Genomic DNA, 21744 nt, shown 5'->3' with positions numbered 1-21744 from the left:
TATACACAATGGATTCCAGGACAGCAAAAACATCAAAACCCTGCCTCAAACAAACAAGTAATAAAGTAATGTTTAAGACACTCAAACAGGGAAAGGGGGAGAGAGAGGATGGGATAGGGGTTTGTGGAGGGGTAACCAGGAAGGGGGATATCATTTGAAATGTAAACAAATTACACACACACCTTAAACAGAATGGCAAATACAGGGTGACGCTGTAAACTAATTTAAGATATAACTCCAGAGAGCAATGAGCCTTTTCACCAATGTTCATAGCTCAAGGGACTTTCATCTTGGAACTATCTGCCCATCAATTCATATTAAAGTATTTGTAAAGATATGTGTAAACAAGGCTCCTATTTCTTCAATCCAATACTAACCACTTACTCAAAATATTATTAGATTTTAACCCAAGGATATACTCAAAGTATCTTATGAGTATACAGTATTATATAAGACCAGGAATTTTACTACCATAATTGAGTGGTCTTTTTTGTTTTTGTTTTTCAGTGTTTCACTATTAGCTCTGGCTATCCTGTAACTCATGTAGAGCATGCTAAGTCCTTGGATTAAAAACATGTACCACTACATACCCAGCAACCCATAGTAGAGATTTAAGTTCTACAAATTTACTTGGAAAGGCTAGTAAATAAAAATGTTTAAGGGAGCCAGGCAGTGGTGGTGCATACCTTTAATCCCAGTACCTGGAAGGCAGGGGCAGACACAAGATGATCGCAGAGTTCAAGGCCAGCCTAGTCTGCAGAGTGAGTTCCAGGACAACTGAGACAACACAGAGAAACCCTGTCTTGAATAAGAAAGTTTAAGGGGAGCAAACCTGGTGATATTGACCGCTAACCCATATACTCAGAAAGCTAAGGCAAGAATACCATGAGTCAAGGCCAGTCCCAACAACTTAGTAAAAACCTGTCTCAAAAAAAATGGAGCCAGGTAAAGTGGCACATACCTTTAATCCCAGTACCAAGGAGGCAGAAGCCGGCCGATTTCTGAGTTAAAGGCCAGCCAGGGCAACACAGAGAAACCTTATCTCCACTAAAAGAATGAATGAATGAATGACAGATAGACCATGACAACAGCCCATGTCTAATTTTATTACACAAAAGCTGACACACAGGAAATCCCAAATTTGAGGTCAGCCTGAACTACATAGTGAGTACCAGGCCAGCCAGTGCTACCTACCAAGACTCTGGAGGGAAAAGAGGAATGAGAAAAGGGAAATAGGGAAAAGTTAAGTCAAGGAACATACTGGGAAACCTTTATAAGTCGTCTTATATAATCAATATACTGGACCACATGCTTAATTCAAGTAATTAACTCATATTCATAACACTTGTTACAGATTTTGTGGTTTACAACACATCTAAATCAAACTTAAGGGGGCTGGAGAGATGGCTCAGTGGTTAAGAGCACCGACTGCTCTTCCAGAGGTCCTGAGTTCAAATCCCAGCAACCACATGGTGGCTCACAACCATCTGTAATGGGGATCTGATGCCCTCTTCTGGTGTGTCTGAAGACAGTTACAGCGTATTTATAATAAACAAACAAGCATAAATAAATATCCTGCACATCAGTTACAATGCATAGTTACAGTGTCAAAATTATTTGTGAAGAAGCAACAAAAATTTTATTTGTTTATAATTAAAACTGTATTAAAGGGTCATAGCATTAGGGATGTTGAGAATGACTGCTCTATGGTGTGTCATTTGTTAATTTACAAGAATAATAATAGTAAAGATGCTAGCTTCTCATGGGAAAGGAAAAACTCAGGTAAGGCCTCAAGACCTTAGAGGAAAATAAGAGAAGTCAAAATCTTTCAGGAAAAGTGTATCATGACAAATATTGGCTAAAGAGATTAAGTAATGTACTGCTCAATCGGCTCTGATACTGGAAGGAAAAGTCATACTTAGCACAGTATTTGAAATGAAGCCCTAAACCTCTCAATATTAAACAAAGTAAATGTCATATCACAGAATGTCACTGATAATTATCAGACCATGGAATAGTTAACAATAAGGAACCTAAATCAACACCCCAAAGCACAGAATGATGCTACACTTCATAGAAACCACTATCAGTTAATATAGTTACTCATGGATTCACATCCTTGGGTTATTACCTGTGGCCGCTGCTTGTGCTGTGTCTGGTTTTGGTTTTGAGGTTGTTCCCAGTTTCCCCGGGCTCGGTTAGTGCCCACCGACGTCATCATTTACAGTATATACAAATAACAGTATTTACAAGGAAGAATACTGAAGAGGAAAAAACAGATGGTTAAACGTAGGTAACATGTCTTAATTCTATTTTATCAGTACTTTACCACCAATCACTTTGCTACTCTCAAACAAACCAAGGAAATTCACCTATTTTTTTCTAACCATTCTTTGGTCTAGTGGTGCTGGGAATCAAACTCAGGCCTTTATATATGCTAGACAAGCTCTCTACAACTTAGTTACATTTTTCAACTTAAGATCCACCTTTTAAGATATATTTTAGGTTTTAGTGTGACCTTGAAAACTTAATCATCTTTTTTCCCTCTACTTCCCAGTATCTGACTACAAGTGTGTACCACTGAAACATTTTTTTTAAGTGTAATAAATGTGATCATTATTCCATTTTTGTTCATGTGCCTCAGTGATAAAACATGCGGTCTGTATGCATAAGGTCCTAGAACAGGCTAGGTAATCAAGCCCTATATCCGAAAATGTATAAAAATTTATATGATGTCTGTTTGTTTGAAGACAGTCTCTCTATGTAGCTTTGGCTGGCCTCAAATGCACAGCAATCCTGCTTCTTCCTCCCAAGTGCTGTCCCAAGTGACTTTTTAAAAAAGATGTTAGAAACATAACTCAATTACTACTATCTAGTAAATAAGCAAAAATCATTATCAATATTAAAAAACTTTCTAAACATGTGAAAGTATCTAAAGTGTCTTTGACAAAAAGAAAGACAATTAACAAACCCTAGAAAATAAATGCCTTCCAGGAGTTGGGCACAGCACATACCTGTAATCCCAGCACTTGGAAAGCTGACCAGAGAGGATCATAAATTTGAGGCCAGCCTGGGCAACACAGTAAGATTCTGTCACAAAAGATAGACAGACATGAAAGGAGGAAGGGAGGAAGGAAATAGGGAGGAAAGGGAGAACCTTCTAGATTAGTCTATAAATCAGAGAAATTACAATTTTAAAATACTCTGCAACTGTGGGCATAGCTCAGTTAAGGACCTAGGTTCATAATCATAACGGGGATAGAAGGGAAAAAAATACCCAGCATACATTAAAAACATCATAGTCTTACACTGTTTGACAAGCTGTGTGTGATTTCTCCTACTTAGAAAAAGACAAATTCATAACTAGCCTTTTAGTACCAGTTTTATCTCATGATCAGGGCATGTGTTAGTCCTAGTGACTACCCAGAATCCATTTCCTAGACAGTTAATTCCAACACACTGCCTTTACAGCTGTTTCAGTTGGTCTCAAATATATTTTCAAGTAAACAAAATGGCAATTACTCTCCACCACTCACCTTAAAACAAAGAGAATCCCAAATTTGCCCCCAATCAAATGTACCTATCACCAACTTTTATTTGAAAGGGCTTCTAGGAAATGACTTTAAATTTGATACTGTTTGCAGGATGACTTCACTTTTAAAGAGACATAAAACACAAGAGCCTTCCCAAAACTAGAACATAGTTTCTGTCCTTTCTATCAAATAAGTGTTCTACTAAACTCAAGTTCTCTTTCTTCATATTGTTTTGTAATTTAATCTCTGCTGCTGCTTTGAGTAAACAAAGAAAACATTCATCATCATGATAGAGTGCTCAAAATCAAGTTACTTTTCATTGTTTTACCCCTTCCCAAAGAAGACAAATTTATACTTCCCTGCTCTACCCCCTTTTTTTTTTCCACTAATGAAACATTATACAGGGTAATTCTAGACTGCGCAGCAGACACTGGATTTTGAGATCAGGGGAGTTCTAAAGAAATATGTAAGGATTAAGTAGGGACATGAACTTCACCTGTTTCTTGGATAACACAGAGAAGGCTGACCTTCCTATGGATAAATACTTCACCACATAGTGTCAAGTACTAAGTAGTACAAGTCTTTGTTTTTTGATGTGGCTATTAAGAACAAAGACTTCTACTCCATTCCTCATCACCAAATTTGAGTTTTAACAGACACAGCACTAATTTTTAACCAGTATCTCTTCCCCAACATACATGTACAAAGACCTGTAAATAGTATAGTACTAGTTCACTTTCCCAAGCTAACATTATAGTTGTTTCAATATTTAATTTACAAAAATAAAGGTGTTGTTTAACTAAGTACTGGTGGATCCAAAGCAGCAATAGTGGGAAGGAAGGGCTAGAACAAAGTTATGTTTTAAAAGTGGCTGTAAGATAATCCCAACCTACTCCTCTTCTTATGGTTTAAAAATGCTATATGGTTTCTACTCCAAGTATATCAATTTTCAAGAATTATACCATAAATATAAGCTGTAAGACTAGTTGTATAGATCACTGTACATTTTATAAGTTAGATGTAAATATATTACAATCATATGGAAAGATGTGTAACTAGTCAGCAAAAAAAAAAAAAAAAAGAAGCCTTTTGATCAGTCTTGCTTTTAACTTCCATTTCCCTCTTTGGAAATACTTTGAAATGTGTAACTAAGAAAAATTTAACCCTTCATTACTAACAATGAGCAACAGGTCAAAAGCAAATAATCTGGGCAAACCACTTAAGGGCACAGAATTAGTAGCTTTTTAGCAGCAAACAAAGACAAATACCCAGATATACAGTGAAAGTGAGTGACCTTGTTTTGTTAACTCTTAGAAAACTTAAGTAGGATGAGAAAGAAGTATTGGAAACCAAGGGAACACTACAGGAACAAGTACAGGTTTCAACAAAGTGCCCTTGACTACATTTTGAAAGCCAGCTACTTAAAAAAATAGCCAGAGAAAATTTACTGAAAAAAATAAACAATAAGTATTTATTGAGAATCTACTACGTGTCCAATACTTCAGGAAATACAAAAGCATTGTGACTTAGTTGCTGCTCTCAGGGAGCTTACAATCTAATTTGAGAAACAATTCAGACATTCTAAAGTTGGACTGGGATGGGTAAGGCTACCACTTCTAACAGAGAAACTAATTTCCCTAGATGCTTCGTTGAGAAGACCTGTGTCCCATTCCCCAACCACCTTCAGTCTAATAGGAGCCTTCCCAGTTAGAAACACTTGGGAACGGCAGTACATTTAGCCCTTCCTCATTATTTTACAGGACAGCAGTATCTCCCATTCACAACAGAAACAATCATTGGGATAACCTATAATAAAAAGACAATGGTGTAGGACCCACAACACAGTTTTATCAACAGATACACATCCAAATATTTTAATCTCTATGCTGGTTGTTAAACTGACCCATATCCCCTCCCAGCAAGTCACATCAGATATCCCAACGCAGAATATGGGAGGTGGAGACAAAAAGGATTCCTCCATTTGGTAGTCACAGCGAGTCAAAGGCAAAAAAAAAAAAAAAAAAAAAAAATTAACAACAGAAATGCCTTTAACTGTGTTTTTCTTCCCACAACAACCTACGCCAGAGGTTGCTAAATTTTAAGAATCGAGGAAAACAGTCTCTTGTTTGTGACATCACTTTGCAAAGCAATTTGGGGGCTGTCCACCAGGTGAAGGGTCTCAAGAAATTTGGAATTCCATTCCCATTATGATAAAAATGAACAAATGCCCAGTCTAGTGACGTCCCTTAGGCGTAACACAATCCATGGGGCCTCCACGTCCAGCTTCCCAAATAATATAATTGCTTGGGTACCCAAAACTACAGTATAGACAACAGGAAGTCAAAGACTGCAGCGAAAATATATCCCACGACCAGGGTCGGTAAGAAAGAAGGCAGGGTATTAAGAGGAGCTGACAAAGAGGCTGGAAACGAACAGAGGACAGAAGCCCACGCGCGGAGGGAGACTCACCCCCCTCCGCGCCACATCTAGAGCCCATGGGGCCATTCGCCTCTCTACCTCCCACCCGGAACAAATTAATCCTCCGCACTCCAAACTGAGGGCCACATGGGGGAGTTTGGGGCAGCTCCACCCCATCGCCACCCCCTTCCGCCCCCAAACCAGGCCGGATCCGGATCACAGGCCCATAGAGGACTGGGAAGGGAGGAGGCCTTCTCCATAAACACTGACCCTAGTAGACAACCCTACCTCAGGATGGGCCCAGGCCTCGCTCGCCCGCGCTCTTTCTCGCTCTCCCCCTTCAGGCTCTAGCCGCATGCCCCCCCCTCCGGCTGCCCCAAGCCCCGCCCCGGCCACGCTCCCAAATCGAGGCCCTGGCTCTGGAGCGGCCCCAGGCCGCATGAACCCAACTATAAACAAAACCCCGGCGGCCAACTCAGGGGGTTGGACGCCCAGGCTCACAAGACTAGAAGGGAGGGTGTACAGTGGGGAAACACACAACGTGGGGGGCCTACCGCGGGAAGGGAATACAGAGGGGACAGAGGAAAAGGAGGGAGGGTAAAAAGGGGATCGCGGATTTAAAGGGGCCGCGGACAATACCCGGCCCCGCCGCGTTGCCGCTGCCGCCGCCGCCGCCGCCAACGCCGCTGCGCTCCCAACTTTACCTCAGTCTCCTCCACACTGACACCCCGGGCCGCGCCGCCCCTGTCACGTGATATAAGATTCCCTCCTCCCCACCCCCTCCCTCCTTTTCCCTCTCGCGCTCGCTCTCGCGCCTTCCCCCTCCCACTTGCCTTCCTGCGTCCCTCAGCACGTGACGCGAAAGGGCCGCGCACGTCAACGTGCGCGCGACTCCCCGCCACGAAACACTGCTCCTGAGTTCCGCGCGCCCGCCCCGCCCCCGCCCCGCCCCATACGGCTCCGCCTCCATCACGTGACTCCCGTACGGCCTCTGCTTCCTCTTACTGGCGTAGTTCCGTGTCTCCGCACTCCCAGGTTCCTTTGCAAACATGAGTCACGTGGCAGGGGGTGGGACGGGAAGGTCCTATGCTTAACTAGCGCCCCCATCCACCATGTTTCCTGACGGATTCTAGTCTTGTTTGTTTTTTTCAACCTAAAACCAAATGGAAATGGCCGGAGAGCTCCAGGGAACCTAGGTGCCCTGGCTTCGGCTGGGCTAACGCGCGAGTGTGGCGGGACTATCCTAGGAGGTGTTCCTGGAGAGAGAGGCGATGGCGTCAAGTAGTAACTGGCTGTCCGGAGTGAATGTCGTTCTTGTGATGGCGTACGGGAGCCTGGTGAGAAAATCCCCATTCTATTCCTCCTGTGGCGTTTGTTTGTCCGAGTCCGGACCTTCCTCCTGAGCCGTTCTCTGTCTTCGTTCTTCAGCCTCTTAACTTGCTTTGTTTCTGGACTTTAGAATAATATCCGTAGACTGCCTAAGATCTTTAAGTCAAAGCTGTCTGCTATTGAGCAAGAACCCTCCCCCCTTAAATTTTAGGGCCCAGATGAACATGCCTCCCTGCTACTAGCCCCAGACCCACCTTTATCCTTAGCGACCTGGCTTCTCCCCAACGCCCAACTCTGAAAGCCTAAACCCAGGGATTTTGAATGTGAACATTTAAGATTATTGTTATTAAATAAAAATGGTTCTAATCTTTTTTGGGCAGGTATTCGTACTGCTGTTTATTTTTGTGAAGAGACAAATCATGCGCTTTGCAATGAAATCTAGAAGGGGACCTCATGTCCCTGTGGGACACAATGCCCCGAAGGTAGGTCTTTAGTGTACAAGGTAAACCTGTTTTGTTTTGCTTTGTTTTGTTTTGTTTTGTTTTGTTTTGTTTGTCACAAGGAGATTTTTCTCTGACTTTAAAAGATGACTGTTATTCATATACTTACTTTCATTTTCCCCTTCACAAACTAAGCAATAACTGCCTGCGGACTTTGCTCACTTACTGCTGCTCCACAATATGTACTTTAAGATTTAAACCAGTTCTGTAAAATGTCTCATCCTCAACTTTAATTGCCAAATGTCCTATGTTGCTTTAGTTTAAGCATGGTGTTGGGAATAGTTACAGTTCGTTCCAGAGTCTTAAGAATGGTTGTTGCCTTTGCAGAATTTTAAAGATGTCCTTTGTGCTTGCTTAGAATGCAGAAGACTCCAGGTTTAATACCTGACACTACAAAAAGGGAGGGGCGCGGGGGATAATCACCTAGTTCCACCTTTCCAGTCAAGCTTTAAAGCCTAAGAAAGAAATTACCTAACAACTTTTTAATCTTCTTGTTTTTTATTTTGTATTTTGAGACATAATTGAACTCACTATTGTAACTCAAGATGGCTCTCTCACCATGCAACCTCAAAGCAGCCCTCCTCCCTGAACCGTACAAGTTCCTGAGTGCTGAGATTACCAAGATAATGTGCCACATCAGACTGCATCTAAAAATTAAATAATCATGCTGGGCATGGTGCAGCATACCTTTAATCCAGCACTCGGGAGGAGACAGAGACAGGTGGATCTCTGAGACCAACCTGGTCAATAAAGCTAGTTCAGGACAGCCAGGGCTATGTAGAGAAACTTTGACGTGAAAAACCAAAAGTAGTAAATAATCTACTAAATAATCTAGTAGTGTCTTTGGTTTTTTTTTTTTTTTTTTTTTTTTTTTGAGCTGGGGACCCGAACAGGGCCTTGCGCTTCCTAGGCAAGCACTCTACCATTGAGCTAAATCCCCAACCCCAATCTAGTAGTGTCTTAACTTTCACCTTAAGTGCTTTCCTTTTCTTGGCTTTAAGAAAAATGTCTTCTGATGAAACTTTGTCTATTGTGAAACCTGTTGGGATATATAACTATTATCTGACAATATTAAAACTCAGGTTTCAAGGTTGGCCAGTTGTGGCACATGCTATTAATCCCAGCACTCAAGAAGCAGAGGTAGGAAGATTTGTGATTTTTGAGGCCAGCCTGGTCGACAGAGTGAGCTCACAAAGAAAACCTGTCTGGGGAAAAAAATAGAAACCCTTCGATTTCAAATAGCTATCTCAAACCTAATATACCTTAGTCAGAAATCTTTTGTGTATATGTGTACACTTATGTGTAGGTAGGTATGCATGTGTGTGTGTTTATATGGAAGCTATACTCTGGCATATTCTGTTTTCCTCAATTGCTCTCCATCTTAATTTTAGAGACAGGGTCTCCACTAAGCTTGGAATTTGCCAATTTCACTATACTGCCTGGCCTCCTGTCCCCGTCTCCTTTGATGTCTTGTTGGTGTTGGTTGGTGTTTTTCTGACTGGATCTCCTGGAGATTCCTGGTGGTGCTGGAGATTAAACCCAGGAACCTGGTGCATGCTAGACAATTGCTCTACCAACTGAGATAACATCCCCTGCTCTAAGTCAGAATCCTTATATCCCAGGGCCATCCCCATGGCGATTTCCCTTTTAATAAGACACCAACTGACTTTAACAACTTTTTCTATGACTCTCCCCATTACCAGCAGGCTCTTACTGACTGAACTTCATAACTTTGTACATACTGTCACTGACTAAAAATGGTCTTCACTTGGCTCTCTTATCCATTCCTTTTTGGCTTTTTGAGACTAATCTCTTATAGCCCAAGGTGACCTCTAGAACACAAAGTTGCCCATGAATTCCTGATCTCCGACCTCTATGTCTTTACTGCTGGAATTACAGGCATGCATTTTTTAAATACCCAGCTCCTCAGTTTAGATAGTAGTTTAAAAGTTTTTTCCTAAAGAGAGGAATGTGTATTACATTATTTTTGCTTGGTTTGGTTATTTGTTTTGTTCTTTGGAGACAGGGTTTCTCTATGTAGGTTGGCCGGCCTGGAACTCACTTTGTAGACTAGACTGTCCTCAGAAATTTACCTGCCTCTGCCTTCTGAGTACTTGGATTAAAGGCAGGTACACCACGATCTACAAATATTACACATTTTAAGGTGATCTTCTTTCTATTTTTTTCCATGTATTATAGTGCCTTGAATTTCTCATCACAGCAATGGCGAAGTTTGTCTATTGTATTAATTAAAATGTGCTTTTTTTTTTTCTTTTTTTTTTTTTTTTTTTGAAAGATTTATTTATTATATATAAGTACACTGTAGCCATCTTCAGACACACCAGAAGAGGACATCAGATCTCATTACAGATGGTTTGTGAGCCACCATGTGGTTGCTGGGAATTTAACTCAGGACCTCTGTAAGAGTCGTCGAGTGCTCTTAACCGCTGAGCCATCTCTCTAGCCCAGTCAATACATTTTTGTTAAGTGAGAAACAGGTAACAGCTAAAACTAATGTATTAGCCAGTGTTGTTTCCCCAGTGCTTTTATTCTGGCACAGTGGGAAGACTGAAGGTGCTATGGACTGCAATGTCAGCAGTGCTCTTCCCATGTGGCCATGTGAAAGGAAGCACATGGTGACAAAGCTTAGCTATTGAATAGCCTCTAGAGTACATGATATCAAAGATACATATATACATAGAGAGAGAAAATCTAACTGCCTTTTTTTCTTTGGGTTTTTGGATTTTGGAGACAGTTTCTCTATATCCCTGGCTATCCTGGAACACACTCTATAGACCAGGCTGGCCTGGAATCAGAAATCCACCTCCCTTTGCCTGACTGGGATTAAAAGCATGTGCCACCACTGCCCAGGAAAGTCTAAGTTCTTACTGATTTGTACAGGAAAATAGTTGGACATTATACAGTAAGAATGTACATACTACCTAATCCTGGCCCAAGATTCTATTCTATAATAAAACAAATTTATTTCCTTGGGTGCTGACATCCCCTTAAGTTTAGACTGTCTAAACTAATATGGTGGTTGCTTATGAATGTGCGGCACATTAAGCCATTTTTAGTGCATTTTTCTTTTCCTGAGGAGGTCTTACTCTGTAGCCCTGAGTGAATTGGAGCTCTAGCCCAGGCTGGCCATGAACATGGAACAGCTTTGCTTTAGACCTCAGGCTTTTTGGCACACCACTGAAGTAGTCTCCAAACTGTTATAGACCACACGAATACAAGCCTCTTTATACATTTTTTTAAGAGTAGATTATAACTTCTCTTGGTTCTTTTTTTTTTTTTTTACCCTTCACCTCAGGAAGTTCTTTATAACATCTAACCAAGATTCTTTTTAGTGTAACTTCAAATCAGAAATAATGGTGATATCAGCCTAAAGAAATTCTGGCAAGTTAAAAGATCTGACTTAGGGGGTTGGGGATTTAGCTCAGTGGTAGAGCGCTTGCCTAGCAAGCACAAGGCCCTGGGTTCGGTCCCCAGCTCCGAAAAAAAAAAAAAAAGAAAAAAAGAAAAAGATCTGACTTAGGGACTGATGAGATGGCTCAATGATTGAGAGCTCTTGCTGTTCAGTCATGAGGATTGTAGATCTCCAGTACAATCCAGGCATCCTCTATACCCTTGTAACCCCAGCTCTGAAGGTAGTAGAGATTAAAGGATTGCTGGGTGTTCCCAGCCTCAGTGAGAAAACCCAAACCCTTGGGTCAGAGAGAGTGATAGGGGAGGACATGTGATTTAGGCACGTGCAGCCACACAGGGGCAGGTGCAACTCACATTTGCTAACAGACAAGTCTTCAGAAGACAAAAGCAGAGTGAGGGAGCACAGTCCTTTAATCCCAATCATCCAAAGGCGGAAACAAGCACTGCTATGTGAATTTGACGTCAACATGGTCTACATAGTGAATTTCAGCGCAGCCAGAGCTTCATGGATAAATCAGGTCTAAAAAAAGTGAAAAGAGATCTAACTTGGAAACCCATTGTCTTAGTTAGGGTTTTATTGCTACAAACAGACACCATGACCAAGGCAACTCTTTTTTTTTTTTTTAATTTTTTTATTTATTATGTATAGTGTTCTGCCTGCATACATGCCTGCAGGTCAGAAGAGTGCACCAGATCTCATTATGAATGGTTGTGAGCCAACATGTGGTTGCTGGGAATTGAACTCAGGACCTGTGGAAGAGCACTCTTAATCTCTCCAGCCTAAGGCAACTATTATAAGGACATTAAATTGGTGATGCCTTACAGGTTCAGAGGTTTAGTCCATTATCATCAAAGCAGGAGCATGGCAGTGTCCAGGCAGGCATAGTGTAGGCAGAGCTAAGAGCTCTATGTCTTCTGAAGGCTGCTAAGAGGAGACTCACTTCCAGGCAGCTAGGATGGGGGTATTAAAGCCCACACCCACAGTGACACACCTCCAACAAGGCCATACTTCCTAATAGTGCCACTCCCTGGGCTGAGCATATACAAACCATATCATTCTTTGATTTCTCTGTTTCATATTAGTTTACACTCTCTGGTCCCTTTATAAATTGTTGGGAAGCAGAATATAAGACAGTGATGAGATACTCTTTTCTTTGAATGCACAGGACTTAAAAGAGGAGATTGATATTCGGCTATCCAGAGTTCAGGACATCAAGTATGAACCGCAGCTCCTTGCAGATGATGATACCAGACTACTACAGCTGGAAGCCCAGGGGAGTCAAAGTATGTGACAAGCTCCTGAAGGATGCTTCACTGTGGAGTCTACAGCTTTAGAGTCCCTCTATTAGAAGCTTCAACACCTATAACAAAACTCTACAGTCCTAAGTTACAGGACATATGCTAGATTCAAGGAGGCAGTTTCTTTTTCTTTTTAAGATTTATTTATTTATGTGAGTACACTGTCTGTCTTCAGACACATCAGAAGAGGGCATCGGATTCCATTGCAGATGGTTGTGAGCCACCATGTAGTTGCTGGGATTTGAACTCAGGACCTCTGGAAGAGCAGTCGGTGCTCTTAACCATTGAGCCATCTCTCCAGCCCCCAGGAGGCAGTTTATTTTTTTATTTTTTTTTTTTTTAAGATTTACTTTATTATATATAAGTACGCTGTAGCTGTCTTCAGACACACCAGAGGAGGGCATCAGATCCCATTATAGATGGTTGTGAGCCACCATGTGGTTGCTGGGATTTGAGCTCAGGACCTCTGGAAGAGCAGTCAGTGCTCTTAACCTCTGAGCCATCTCTCCAGCCCAGGAGGCAGTTTCTTAATTCACTGTAGTCTTGGAATATTTTGAGAGTCCTCACTGAGACTAGTTTTTTTCTCAATAGGTTGCTACAACTATCTGTACAGGATGAAAGCTCTAGATGCCATCCGTGCCTCTGGTGAGTTGCTGATAAGGTATGCTCTATAGTCTAAACCTGTGGAACAGGATGATGAGCCATGTCTTGTTAGCATTTATTTTGAGAGTATTATATTGAAAGAAATCACTTTGGGTATCCAGGTGTGCTGACACACACCTTTAATCCCACAGCTCAGGAATCAGAGGCAGGCAAATCTCAGTGGGTTACAGGCCAGCCTTAATCTACTTAAGGGAGTTACAGGACATCCAGGGCTAGCTACATAAAGATCCTCTCTCAGAGATAAATCACCTCATTTTGCTCTGTCTTTCTTCCTTCCTTTCTTTCACTGATTGTCTGTCTTTCTGTCTTTGTTTTGGTTGTTTTTTTTTTTTGTTTTTTTTTTTTTTTTTTTTTTTGAAAAAGGGTTTTTTTTTTTAGCTTTGGCTGTCCTAGAACTCCATCTGTAGACCAGGCCGGCCTCACACTCATATCACCTGCCTCTGCCTCCCAAGTGTTGGAATTAAAGGCTGCACTACCACCTCCTGGTGGTTAATTATTTCTTCTCCCAAGAGTCTGGATTATTTTGAATTGGGTTTTTAAATTTGGAGAGAAGGGTTCCCAAAGCTAAGAATGACCTTGAACTTCAGAGCCTCCTGCTTTTACCCCAAGTACTAGATGTGAGCATTGTGCTACCAGTGTATTTGGTGCTGACTGTTAAGCCTAGAGTCTCTGGTATACTAAATAAGCATATAAATGACTGAACTACATCTCCAGTCTGGTTTCGTCTTTTCTAGTTTTTGTTTTGGAGAACTTGTTGGTTTTGATTTAAAAAAAAGATTTATTTATTTTATGTATATGTGTACACTGTCACTGTCCCAGAAGAGGTCATCAGATCATTACAACCATTACAGATGGTTGTGAGCTACCATGTGGTTGCTGGGAATTACACTCAGGACTCTCGAAGAACAGTCAGTGTTCTTAACTGCTGAGCCATCTCTCCAGACCCTTGTTTTGATTTTTTTTTTTTTTTTAAAGATTTATTTATTGTATATGAGTACACTGTAGCTGTCTTCAGACACATCAGAAGAGGGCATCCGATCTCATTACAGATGGTTGTGAGCCACCATGTGGTTGCTGGGATTTGAACTCAGGACCTCAGGAAGAGCAGTCGGTGCTCTTAACCACTGAGCCATCTCTCCAGCCCCCCCTTGTTTTGATTTTTAAGACAAAGTCTTGATATTAGCCTGGGCAGACCTCCAACTCAGATCTACCTGCCTTTGCCTCCTATTACTGGGATTGAAAGCATACACCGCCACACTCTATTTAATTACTATCTTTATACTATGCGCACTGTGTACTTGCATGGGTTTATATGTACTATGTGTGTGCAGGAGGCCACAAGCAGCCATCAGACCCTCCGGATCTGGCATTCTGGGTGGTTATGAGCACATGAACCCAGATCTGCTGCAAGTGTATTGCAGTAAGCACCATTAGCTGCCGAGTTCTCTAGCCTCCAGTTTGTTTTTGACTTTGGGGTGGGGGCTGGTTTTTTGTTTGCCTTTTTTTTTTCCTTCAGGGGTTTGTGTTGTGGACATTGTAGGAGTTTTTGGTTTTTTGTTTGCTTGGGTTTTTTGGTTTTTGGTTTGTTTTTGAGACACATTCTTGCTATGTAGCTCAAATAGGCCTTGACTCAAGCGTCCTCCTGCCTTAGCCTCTGAATGTTGGAATTATGGGTATGTGCTGCTACACTACACCTAGCACTTGATTTTGTTTTTTAAAGTTCTTCTCCTGAAACCTTTTATTTCATAAATTGATAATTGTTTTCCCTCAAAAGAAACTGAGACGTGTAAGCATCCACTTTTTCACTAAGTCCAAGGGAAATGGCCAGAACAGTACAAAAAGGATGTTGATGCTATCATATATCATTGACATAGAGCTTAGAGTTGTATAACCACTACCCAAATAACCAGCGGGCACAGCTGTATACCTCTGGTCTTAACACTACTAGAATTTTGGTTTTTTGCAACTCATTTATGTCATTAGACACAATCTTTTTATTAGAGTATATTAACTTTACAAAGTACAGGGTTTCTTGGTGATAATTAGAACTATTTCTAAGTTTGGAAAATTAAGTAGGAAGAAAAAAGACAGGGAGAAGAGGTGTCATTGTGCTGTTATCTCCTCAGAGATCCCATTTCATGCTGAAGGCCGGCACCCCTGTTCTTTAATGGGTAAGAATTTCCGCTCCTACTTGCTAGATCTGCGAAACACTAGCACTCCTTTTAAGGGTGTTCGAAAGGCCCTCATTGATACCCTCCTGGACGGATATGAGACAGCTCGCTATGGGACAGGGGTAAGTTGGACTATTGGTTTTCCCTTCAAGGAACTAAAGGAATGAAATGCTTTAGACAAAGAGATTGATTTTTTTCCCTTTCTATTTCCTAAGGTCTTTGGCCAGAGTGAATACTTGCGTTATCAGGAGGCCTTGAGTGAGCTGGCCACTGTGTGAGTATGGTGGGGGGACCTCAAAGAGGGCTAGTTAGACACAGATGTACAGTAAGAAGAAAAATCACGAGGTCTAGGCCAGCCCAGGCTATATCTTAATAAATAAATAAAATATAGAATACAGAAGCACTAGACAGTGCCCATAAAGCTTAACAGGATTAACAAGTAGATATTTTGCTCTAAAACTTCTATTTTGTATGCATATCTTGAGTTTTATTCTTGTTTTATTGTGTTTGTTTTTTGTTTTTGTTTTTTTGTCTAGCCAACTAAAATGTCAAAATTACCTGAGCATGGTGGTGCAGGCCTTTACTCTCAGCACTTAGTAGGACGAGGTAGTAGGCAAATCTCTAAATTAAATGGCAGCCTGGTCTACATCGAGAGATCCTAGACAGCTAGGGCTACAGAGAGAGACTCTATCAAAAAACAAAACAAAAAACCCTGGAGTGACGGCTTGGATTAAGCGCACTAGCTGCTCCTGCAGATAGCTGGGGTCTGTCCTTACCATCTGCACGGTGTGGTAAAACCTGTCTATACCTCCAGTTACAGTGGGATCTGATACCTTTTCTGGCTTCCACAAGGACCAGGCATGTATATAGTGCACAGACATATATGTAATCAAGATACCCATGCACTGTAAATAAAAATAAACCTTTAAAGAAAAGGTAAAATGTCAAAACTGGTATAGCTGCCAAAGGAATGGGTTTTTTCAGCACTTAGGAACCCCTTCTGTTCTAGGCGCCTTCTTTCTGCTCTGGTCCAGTAAAAGTAAGAATTTTTTTAAAACCATGTAAGCAATGTAAGCCTGTCTTTAAAGAAAGAAAATCGGAAGAAAGTCAGTTTTTGTTTTTTTAAGTTTTTTTTTATTTTTTTTAGGGTTAGGTAAGTTATGCTTAGGGTTAGGGACAGGGATAAGGTTAGGGTAAGAGTCAAAAAGTCAGTTTTTAAGCATTCGTTTCTAGAAGAATCTGACTGGTGAGTGTTTTAGCATAGTTTCATTGTGCGACTTAGGCAAATTGTGAATGAGCATGCATACTGAAAAAGGACAGCCAATCTAGAGTTAGTTTCCAGGGTCTCAGGATATAATTCAGGTGGTAGAGTGCTTGCCAAACAAGCACAAGCCAGGGCATGTGACACCAACTTCTAGTGTCTTCAGGTTCCTACACATGTGTGGTGCACATAAGCTTGCAGGCATATACACACAAATAAGAAATCTTGAAAGAAGTTAGGCATGAAACCTGATAAAAATTACAATATAGGTGCCAATTTCATTGTGATCTAAGTAGTCAGAGAGGGTCTGTAGAACGGTGGTTGCTAAGACCTGGGGAGATAAGTAAGAAAGCTTTATTTAGTCAACATAAACTTGAGTTTGTAAAATGGAAAACATTCTGAAGGTTAGCTGTACAAAATTATGATTGTACTTAACTCTCAAAGCATACACTTGAAAAGAGTTAAGATACATTTGCAGCTGGGCAGTGCTGGCGAATGCAGGAGGCAGAGGGAGGCAGATCTCTTGAGTTCCAAGGCTAGCCTGGCCTACAGATGGAGTTCCAGAACAACCAGAGCTATGCAGAGAAACCTTGTCTGAGAAACAAGGTTTATTGCTGTGTATTTTGTTAGCTATTTTGTTACTTTGTTAATTTTGGCTTGTTGAGGTGTGGTTTTATTCCCTATAATTCAAGGTAATGATAATCCTCTCACCTTTGCCATCTTGAGTGTTAGAATTATTGGTATATGCTACTGTAACTGACTGTCTTCATTTTTTATTTTTTCTGTTTTGTTTTTTTTGGGTTTTTTTGGTTTGTTGGTTTGTTTTTTTTTTTTTTTTAGGGGTTGTTTTTTTTGAGCTGGGGGACGGGAACCCAGGGCCTTGCGCTTACTAGACAAGCGCTCTACCGTAAACTAAATTCCCAACCCTTTTTTGTTTTTTTTAATTCTGTTTTCTAGAAAGGTTTGATGGATAATAATGAAAGTGTATAGGCGGGCTGGAGAGATGGCTCAGCGGTTAAGAGCACTGACTGCTCTTCCAGAGGTCCTGAGTTCAAATCCCAGCAACCACATGATGGCTCACAACCATCTGTAATGGGATCTGATGCCCTCTTCTGGTGTGTCTGAAGACAGCGATAGTGTATTCATACATAAAATAAGTAAATAAATCTTTAAAAAAAAAAAAAGAAAGAAAGTGTATAGGCTTTGAAATATGATAAATCAGTCTAACTTTATGATATCATAAAAGTTAATTATTGGACTCTTGGTTCTTAACCTGCAAAGTCAATGTGATGTTGGTAAATGAACTCTGGCAAGTCACCAAGTCCTGTGTGTTTTATAATGTAGTATGTACCCAATAGTGTGATTTTATTTTTAATGGCTCCTCTTTGGACTGGGAAGTTATTGACATACGGGTGTTAAGGCAGTCATCAAAGTTACAAGCTTTCTGTAAGCAGAGCATAATGAAAGCTGGAGCCAGTTATAATGGCCACTTTCCTGTACAGCCAGCCTCACCTGCATAGTAAAGCCCTTCTGTCCCTTCTCCCTCTCCACATCCCAAAAAGAAAAGATTACACTGGAAAGAAGTACTTAATAAGTTTTAAGTTCTCTGATAATATAAATTATCAAGTGGTTTTATTAATGAATTGTTTGTGGTTTTGTGGGATTTTTTTTCAAGGGGTGTGGGGGTTCATTTTGTGATGTGTAGAGTTGGGGAAGACTTTCTATGTAGACCAGACTGGATTTGAATTTGTGACATCCTTCTGCCTCCTGAAGTTAGAGGTGAAATTATAGGCCACCATATCTTGCTCTGTAACTGGTAAAATACATCAGATGATTTTTGCTGCGTTTATGAGGTGGAATAATTTCTGAATTTATTCTTCTGGGATTTTTTTTGTTTTTAAGATTTATTTTTCAGGCTGGAGAGATGGCTCAGTGGTTAACAACACTGACTGCTCTTCTAGAGATCCTGAGTTCAAATCCCAACAACCACATTGTGACTCACAATCGTCTATAATGGGATCTGATGCCCTCTTCTGGTGTGTCTGAAGACAGTGACAGTGTACTTATATAGAATAAGTAAATCTTTAAAAAAAAAAAAAAGATTCATTTTTTTCATTAGTTATAATTATATCTAAGTATGTGCAAAGGTTCTGGCCTAGAGCTAGTATTTCAGACACCTGACATGATTGCCAGGACTTGAACTCTGGTCCTCTGGAGGAGCAGTATATGCTCTTAACCACTCGGTCATCTCTCCAGCCCCTTTTCTGCTAGTTCTCATTCTCTCCATGCCTGCTATGTATTCTTCAGGGTCAAAGCACGAATTGGGAGCTCTCAGAGACAACACCAGTCAGCAGCTAAAGACCTAACTCAGTCGCCTGAAATGTCGCCAACAACCATTCAGGTCACGTATCTGCCCTCCAGTCAGAAGAGCAAACACCTTAAGCACGTCCCCGAACTGAAGAGCTTTAAAGACAACATCAACACACTGGAGAGCACTCTGTGATGCTGCCCACGTGCTGGCTGTGTGGCACTCGGGAATATCTGGTCAGCAGACCTGGGCTTTACCGGCCTAAGCACTCTTACAGAGCAGTGTCTAAAGGGTCATTCCCAACCCTTTCTTATATTGGCTAAGACCTCAGTCTCTCCCAGGAGCAATTCTTCTGGATTTGAATTCAAATGTCATTCTTAACATTTCTGTTGAAGCTTCCTTGAAATCTTTGCTTGATTTCGGATGTCATTCACCTACCCTACTCAATGATGTTTAGTCCTAAAGTTGTAAATTGAGGTGAGGGATCTTCCATGTCGACCCCATTGCACCCAACTGAATAGAAGTATTGAGGTTTAGAGCATCTCGGATTTGATTGGTGGAAAAGTCCGTCAGGACCTCATGGGGAAAGGAGATTGAGAACGTGGGTAGGATGTCCTCTGGAATTTTGGTGCTCCATTTAAACCAGGTGTATTGTGACATGACCATGACGTTCCTAAAGTGGAAGGATCTATCCCCACTGTTACCCACTACTTATGACAGGTAAAAAAGGGATGTTCTGGCACTTGGTATAACCTATGCCAAGATGTGACAGTGTAAAAAAGTGGTTTCCTTGAATGTCAGTGTATTAGTCTCAGTTTACAAAGTACTGAATAAAACTAACTACTACAAAACCATGGATCATTTCTTTAGAGTGGTCTTTAGAACAACAGACGTTTGATGTGTGCTTACGTTTCCCTTACAGGACGTAGGGTGTGGAGTGTCGCTGCCAGAAACTAACCGGACCATGTGTCTGGATCTGAACTACTGATAGTCTCAATTCCAACAGAAGACATCTTGAAATAGGGACTGTGTGGTTCATGCTTATAGCCTGGTCTGGTCACTACTAGAAAGCTGGAGAACCAGAATTCCCTTCAGGTCACTAGGGCAACAGGCCCAAGTAACCAGTCAACTACCAGGACTACGGTCATTGTTGGACGCCTAAATGTTGCTATGACTACTGAAACCTTGGTGACCAAACTAAACAGGAATGAGAGCCTTCCCAGTGTCCCTAGACTTAGCAAGCGGGTCTGCAGTAGATATGTCTACAGAGAAAATGACAAAAGTAGAAGAGGTATGGAGGGTTGGAAGGAGGGTTGGAAGTTGGTAGAGGAGTTTCCCATGATATGGTTTCCCGGTTTTTACCCAAAGTACAGCACACTTGAGAAAGGCCCTTGGAAGTGTAAGGGAGAATTAGCAAAATAGGGGAAACTGCTTCTGTAACAGAGTGGCTGTTCACATGACTCTCCTGAGGCCCCTGTATTTTCCTTTTAGTCTGTTCTGAGGTGTGTGGAGCCACTTGCTCCTGGGAAACTGACTACCAGATTCCTCGAAAGTGACCCTGTGGTCCGGTTTTAGTAATCTAGGAGATCAACAGAGCTCCCTTCTCTTGCAGAATTTGCAGAGAGCCGCGACACTTAAGAAGATTGTCAACAGGTAATCTGTCTCCACCTCCTCCCATCCTTGTCTTTTCTACTCTCCTTTCCGTGAGCCAAAACACAGAGCAGAGAGGTAGCAGCTTTGTTCTCACAGCAGAGGAGAGAATATGTTGATGCTGGGGAGACGAGCCTTTCTTTCTGTTCCTGATGCCCATTCCCTGCAGAAAAGGCACAAGAATTTGTTATTTTGTGTTTCTTGCCTGGCTTTGTACTAGGTGTATGCATCAGGTTTTTTTTTTGGTTCTTTTTTTTGAGACTGGGGACCCGAAACAGGGCCTTGCGCTCCTAGGGCAAGCGCTCTACCACTGAGCTAAATCCCCAACCCGTGCATCAGGTATTTCAACAGTTGGTAAACAAGTGACAGTCCCTGGAAGACTGAACTGTAGATTTCACCTGCTAAGATTCTGATGTTTGTGGCAGTGCAGTGTATTGATTCCAGGGCTTTGTGCAAGGAAGCATTCTGCCACTAGCTATACCTCCAACCCTAAGCTTTAAAAAAAAAAAAAAAAATGGGGGGGTTGGGGATTTGGTTTCGGGGGTAGGGCGGTTGCCTAGGAAGGGCAAAACCCTGGATTCAGTCCCCAGCTCTGAAAAAAAAAAAAAAAAAAAAAAAAATGCTGGCAGAGGCAACACAGTGGGGCCCATTCCTATAATCTCATATTCCTATAACCTCATGAGTCTGAGGTCAGCCTAAGCTACCTTGTGATTGATAGACTCTCAACCCCAACGGTAGGCCCCATTTGGTGGTATTTGTTCTTTATTTCAATACTAGGGGGTAGAAGCAGGGGGCTCTCTTGAATTTGTATCTAAACTAGTCCACACAATTCAGGGAATCAGGACTATATAGTGAAACGCCTTTTAAAAGAGGGCACAGATAGACTCCCTACCTAGCTTGCACAGAACCTTGGATTTATTTTCCAACAGATAGGGGCATCAGAAGTTCAGGGTTAGCTACATTGTGATTTGGAGCCCAGTTTGGGCTACCTAAAAACATGTTTTGTTTTGTTTTTTTTTTTAGTTGCTACCCTGTAGTGGTGCATAACCTTTAAACCCAGGACTCTGGATACAAAGGCAGGTGGTTCTAGGACTACACAGTGAAACCCTGTCTGAAATAAAGGGCTGGCAGGGAGGTGAGGGGTGGTAGGAACAATGTACTATAACAGTTAATAGATCTG

The 21744-nt window shown here is 41.5% G+C and overlaps 2 protein-coding genes across 34 annotated transcripts in view; one reads left to right on the top strand and one right to left on the bottom strand.

Annotated features, from left to right (window-relative positions):
• Ubap2l (ubiquitin associated protein 2 like) overlaps nt 1-6731 on the bottom strand; it is a 55220-nt gene extending 48489 nt beyond the window's left edge. For 28 of the 31 annotated variants that reach the window (XM_032897910.1, XM_032897918.1, XM_032897926.1 and 25 more), the window contains exons 1-2: nt 6656-6731; nt 2132-2261 (exon numbers count right to left, since the gene is read on the bottom strand). In XM_032897910.1, coding sequence (XP_032753801.1) covers nt 2132-2221 — 90 coding nt within the window. In that variant the 5' untranslated portion in view covers nt 2222-2261; nt 6656-6731. Of the gene's footprint in view, nt 1-2131; nt 2262-6239; nt 6261-6590 lie in introns of those variants that run through there. The other 3 variants (XM_032897916.1, XM_032897902.1, XM_032897903.1) reach the window with 3 other exon arrangements.
• A 219-nt stretch (nt 6732-6950) lies between these two features.
• Nucleotides 6951-19770, top strand: C3H1orf43 (chromosome 3 C1orf43 homolog). Of its 3 annotated transcripts, XM_032897896.1 has the most exons (7): nt 6951-7288; nt 7661-7762; nt 12379-12496; nt 13103-13156; nt 15301-15467; nt 15561-15619; nt 18914-19770. In XM_032897896.1, the coding sequence occupies exons 1-7, from the start codon at nt 7223-7225 to the stop codon at nt 19107-19109; spliced, it is 762 nt and encodes a 253-aa protein (XP_032753787.1). In that variant the 5' UTR covers nt 6951-7222; the 3' UTR covers nt 19110-19770. The 3 variants fall into 3 exon arrangements, with proteins under 3 accessions (XP_032753787.1, XP_032753789.1, XP_032753790.1); XM_032897898.1 differs by lacking the exon at nt 13103-13156 and having other exon boundaries at nt 6999-7288; XM_032897899.1 differs by lacking the exons at nt 12379-12496; nt 13103-13156 and having other exon boundaries at nt 6999-7288.
• The last annotated feature ends 1974 nt before the right edge of the window (nt 19771-21744 follow it).

The sequence above is a fragment of the Rattus rattus genome, chromosome 3, assembly GCF_011064425.1.
Source record: "Rattus rattus isolate New Zealand chromosome 3, Rrattus_CSIRO_v1, whole genome shotgun sequence".
In the NCBI taxonomy this organism is placed as follows: Eukaryota; Metazoa; Chordata; class Mammalia; order Rodentia; family Muridae; genus Rattus; species Rattus rattus.
This window is presented reverse-complemented; position numbering and strand designations above follow the sequence as displayed.

Bases quoted from the DNA above. Each gene is read 5' to 3' on its own strand.
- C3H1orf43 (XM_032897896.1), top strand. From the start codon at position 7,223: ATGGCGTCAAGTAGTAACTGGCTGTCCGGAGTGAATGTCGTTCTTGTG. The intron at 13,157-15,300 runs GTGAGTTGCTGA...TTATCTCCTCAG, and splicing joins AGATGCCATCCGTGCCTCTG to AGATCCCATTTCATGCTGAA. The intron at 15,468-15,560 runs GTAAGTTGGACT...CTATTTCCTAAG, and splicing joins CAGCTCGCTATGGGACAGGG to GTCTTTGGCCAGAGTGAATA.